Source organism: Bos indicus, chromosome 23 (assembly GCF_029378745.1).
Source record: "Bos indicus isolate NIAB-ARS_2022 breed Sahiwal x Tharparkar chromosome 23, NIAB-ARS_B.indTharparkar_mat_pri_1.0, whole genome shotgun sequence".
NCBI lineage: Eukaryota > Metazoa > Chordata > Mammalia > Artiodactyla > Bovidae > Bos > Bos indicus.
Window position 1 is genome coordinate 31,867,958 of NC_091782.1, and position 5,304 is coordinate 31,873,261.

The 5,304-nt window shown below is 39.2% G+C and overlaps 1 protein-coding gene across 1 annotated transcript; it reads left to right on the forward strand.

Moving 5' to 3' along the window:
- The first annotated feature begins 4,353 nt into the window (after positions 1-4,353).
- On the forward strand, positions 4,354-5,304 carry LOC109576955 (olfactory receptor 10C1-like). The gene has a single exon (XM_019985599.2). The coding sequence runs from the start codon at positions 4,354-4,356 to the stop codon at positions 5,302-5,304; it is 951 nt and encodes a 316-aa protein (XP_019841158.2).

The window sequence follows — 5,304 nt, forward strand, 5'->3', positions numbered from 1 at the left end:
ATTTGAATCTATATATGTATAGATTATAGATATAATTATATATAGAATCTATGTAATTATATATAGAATCTGTTTGTGTATATATTTTTTACTTTTTCTCTTTCTATCACAGCAGGTGACTAGAAAAATATGAAATGGAAATGAAGAGAATGAACAGGGGGAATGATTAGGGACTCTAGGGACTGTGACATAAAATTCAGCAAAAGGAGTATATATGAAGGTAAATTTATTGTAAGAGTATGCAAGTATACAGGCTCTGTTATGACTAAAATTTAAGTACGTAACCAATTTTCTACATGCTTCTATGAGAATTAACTCACTTAATCCTTATAACAACTGCATTAGGGAGGTACTTCTATCACTTCCTTTAAAAATGGGAAAATTGAGGAACAGATATTTAAGGAAATGTTAGCCATGACAGTGTTAGATGGCTGCACTAGGAATTTAACCCACATAGACTGTCAGCACTCTTGATTACTGTGCTATTTAGCATGGATTTGAATGTGTGTTTCTGTCAGTATAAGATATGTGTATATATGTAAAAATGTACATCTTTGTACATATGCTTTTGTGAACACACTTATTAAATTTTGTCTGCTCATAATAATTTGGAACCTCAAAATGCATACTTTTGTTTTATATATACTGGCACCAAACATTAATGTGGAATAAACAGTGATGTGTTTTAAACAAATGTAGAATAAACAAGATTTCAGTTTATACTAATGAAAACATAAGAGTTCAGAGGAATAGGAAAAAACCTCCTCATTCTTTTGTCCTTTCATAGCAAACATTATTTAGGATTTTGCTTGAAGACATTTCCAAAAAAATTTAACCTGCAGTACATCCATATTTAGAACAAGAAATGTTTTTGTCAAGAATTGGTAGTAACTACTGGATTGAGAGACAAATAGCTGTCACATTTGAGATACTTAAAGAAGATGAAATTTATCATAATTATCTTCAGAAAATAGAGTAAGTGCTACTAGACAGAATATATATGCAGCCAGAGTAAAGCTTAATATTCTAATTTTTTAATTACATGAGAACTTATTCACTGTTATGGTTGGTGGAAATAATGGTATAAATAAAGTTCTTCACTCCCAAACTTCTTGAGGCTATTTTCAGGAAGAAATGAACAATCAATCGTCCTTGGAGTAGCATAATGCTCAAATTTACACTAAATTTAAATGCTAGTGGAAGTGAGAAATAGATTTAAGGGACTAGATCTGATAGATACAGTGCCTGATGAACTATAGAATGAGGTTCATGACATTGTACAGGAGACAGGGATCAAGACCATCCCCATGGAAAAGAAATGCAAAAAAGCAAAATGACTGTCTGGGGAGGCCTTACAAATAGCCGTGAAAAGAAGAGAAGTGAAAAGCAAAGGAGAAAATGAAAGATATAAACATCTGAATGCAGAGTTCCAAAGAATAGCAAGAAGAGATAAGAGAGCCTTCCTCAGCGATCAATGCAAAGAAATAGACGGAAACAAGAGAATGGGAAAGACTAGACATCTCTTCAAGAAAATTAGAGATACCAAGGGAACATTTCATGCAAAGATGGGCTCGAGAAAGGACAGAAATGGTATGGACCTAACAGAAGCAGAAGATATTAAGAAGAGGTGGCAAGAATACTCAGAAGAACTGTACAAACAAGAGCTTCATGACCAATATAATCATGATGGTGTGATCACTCACCTAAAGCCAGACATCCTGTGAACTCAGGTGGGCCTTAGAAAGCATCACTACGAACAAAGCTAGTGGAAGTGATGGAATTCCAGGTGAGCTATTTCAAATCCTGAAAGATGATGCTGTGAAAGTGCTGCACACAATATGCCAGCAAATTTGGAAAACTCAGCAGTGGCCACAGGACTGGAAAAGGTCAGTTTTTATTCAAATCCCAAAGAAAGGCAATGCCAAAGAATGCTCAAACTACCGCACAATTGCACTCATCTCACATGCTAGTAAAGTAATGCTCAAAATTCTCCAAGCCAGGCTTCAGCAATACGTGAACCATGAACTTTCAGATGTTCAAGCTGGTTTTAAAGACAAGGCAGAGGAACCAGAGTTCAAATTGCCAACATCCACTAGATAATGGAAAAAGCAAGAGAGTTCCAGAAAAACATCTATTTCTGCTTTATTGACTATGCCAAAGCCTTTGACTGTGTGGATCACAATAAACTGGAAAATTCTGAAAGAGATGGGACTACCAGACCACCTCAACTGCCTCTTGAGAAATCTATATGCAGGTCAGGAAGCAATAATTAGAACTGGACGTGGAACAACAGACTGGTTCCAAATAGGAAAAGGAGTATGTCAAGGCTTTATATTGTCACCCTGCTTATTTAGCTTATATGCAGAGAAACGCTGGGCTGGAAGAGGCACAAGCTGGAATCAAGATTGCTGGGAGAAATATCAATAACCTCAGATACGCAGATGACACCACCCTTATGGCAGAAAGTGAAGAGGAACTAAAAAGCCTCTTGATGAAAGTGAAAGAGGAGAGTGAAAAAGTTGGCTTAAAGCTCAACATTCAGAAAACGAAGATCATGGCATCTGGTCCCATCACTTCATGGGAAATCGATGGGAAACAGTGGAAACAGTGTCAGACTTTATTTTGGGGGGCTCCAAAATCACTGCAGATGGTGACTGCAGCCATGAAATTAAAAGATGCTTACTCCTTGGAAGAAAAGTTATGACCAACCTAGATAGCATATTCAAAAGCTGAGACATTACTTTGCCAACAAAGGTCCATCTAGTCAAGGCTATGGTTTTTCCTGTGGTCATGCGTGGATGTGAGAGTTGGACTGTGAAGAAAGCTGAGCGCTGAAGAATTGATGCTTTTGAACTGTGGTGTTGGAGAAGACTCTTGAGAGTCCCTTGGACTGCAAGGAGACCCAACCAGTCCATTCTAAAGGAAATCAGCCTTGGGTGTTCTTTGGAAGGAATGATGCTAAAGCTGAAACTCCAATACTTTGGCCACCTCATGCAAAGAGTTGACTCATTGGAAAAGACCCTGATGCTGGGAGGGATTGGGGGCAGGAAAAGGGGACGACAGAGGATGAGATGGCTGGATGGCATCACCGACTCGATGGATGTGAGTTTGAGTGGACTCTGGGAGTTGGTGATGGACAGGGAGGCCTGGCATGCTGTGATTCATGGTGTCACAGAGTCGGACAGGACTGAGTGACTGAACTGAACTGAAATGCTCAAATATCAATTAGACAGTGGTGGGAAGATGGAGTGGAAGGGCCATGTAACTTACTAGTACAAGGGCAAGGGAGAGGGGGAGTTGGGGAAGAAAGTTCCAGAGAGGAGATGAAGCTATGCTGAAACTCAATAATAGATTATTTGCTAGATGGACAAATAGGGAGGAAAATTTCCAGCCCCTTCCACCAGGGGAAAATAAACACAAAGGAAAGGAAATACATGCATACAAGGCACATACGAAAAGATGCAAGTAGTTTGCTGTGACTATAACACACGGTCCATTGGATAAAAGGTGAGACAGAAGTCTCTATCAATAGTCAGTACCTTGATCTATAGATTTTCATCAATTATATTAATAAATTTGATTTTTAACTTGGAGCAAGGGTAATTTTCATTTAGCAAAGAACAATCTGATGGAGAAAGCTTGGCAGATGAGATATATTTTTTTTAACTGTTGCAATGATGGGATTATCTCAGCAGTACAATATAGACATGATGCGAATGGCTGTGACAGTCTTCACATGGTTGCCTCTTCTTCATTCACATCTCAGCTTAGGCTTCTCTTCATCAAGAACCCTTTTTGAACAGCCAATTTAGTTGATCAGTAACAGAACTTACCTGTGTTTTAATTCTATGCATTGTAACAATTATTTATTGAGTAGTCATTTAATTATTGCTTTCCTTAACTAAATAAGTTCCCTTTGGAAAGAAGTGGTATTTTTTCATTGTTTTAAACCAGGACCTACAGTAACTGCAAAATACTTTGAAAGTATTCTGCTCAATAAATACTTGTTGAGTAAATGAGTGAAGAAAGTAAGTCAGTGGCCAAAGAAGAGGAAAGAAATAGTTATTTGAGGAACTTCATTTGATAAAAAGAAGGAATGAAAGAGATTTGTGCTGACTTTTTTTCCCCATTTTATGCCTGCTGACTAGATACACTGTGGACAAATCAATTGGGATGGTTACATAGAATAGTACTGGTTTCAGGATGAGTATAACTTCCAAACTTTAAAACTTTAAATTATAGGTAAGAAATTTATCTCTTTGGCTCACTGGAGCTTATTAAGAGTAATATAAAGATTTATATTTCTATCTGAAAGAATCTTCCTGATGACTTTGCTTTTCTTTTCTTCAGGTCATGAACCTCAATTGTTCCTTGTGGCAAGACAACAGCATGTCTGTGAAACACTTTGCATTTGCCAAATTCTCTGAGGTCACTGAACAGTGCTTCCTTTTATTTACCCTCATCCTACTTATGTTCTTAGCATCACTGACAGGCAATGTTCTCATAGCTCTTGCCATCTGGACCAATCCAGCCCTCCATACCCCCATGTACTTCTTCCTGGCCAACTTGTCTCTCTTGGAGATTGGATACACTTGCTCTGTCATACCCAAGATGCTGCAGAGCCTTGTGAGTGAGGCCCGAGGAATCTCTCGGGAGGGCTGTGCTACACAGATGTTTTTCTTTACATTATTTGCTATAAGTGAGTGCTGTCTTTTGGCAGCCATGGCTTTTGATCGCTATACGGCCATATGCTCCCCACTTCACTATGCAACACGAATGAGTCGTGGAGTGTGCGTCCATTTAGCAATGATTTCTTGGGGAGTGGGTTGCATAGTAGGCTTGGGCCAAACCAACTATATTTTTTCTTTGGACTTCTGTGGCCCCTGTGAAATAGACCACTCCTTCTGTGACCTCCCCCCTATTCTGGCACTAGCCTGTGGGGATACATCCCATAATGAGGCTGCAGTCTTTGTTGTGGCCACTCTTTGCATTTCCAGCCCATTTTTACTAATCATTGCTTCTTATGGCAGAATTCTAGCTGCCGTGCTGATCATGCCCTCCCCTGAAGGCCGCCAAAAAGCTCTTTCCACCTGTTCTTCCCACCTGCTGGTAGTAACGCTCTTCTATGGCTCAGGATCTGTCACCTACTTGAGGCCCAAGGCTAGCCATTCACCAGGGGTGGATAAACTCCTGGCCCTCTTCTATACTGTGGTGACATCCATGCTCAACCCTATCATCTACAGCTTACGGAACAAGGAAGTCAAGACAGCTCTTCGGAGAACTCTGGGCAAGAAAAAGTTTTGA

Excerpts from the sequence above, each read along its gene's own strand:
- LOC109576955 (XM_019985599.2), top strand. The coding sequence starts at position 4,354 with ATGAACCTCAATTGTTCCTTGTGGCAAGACAACAGCATGTCTGTGAAA.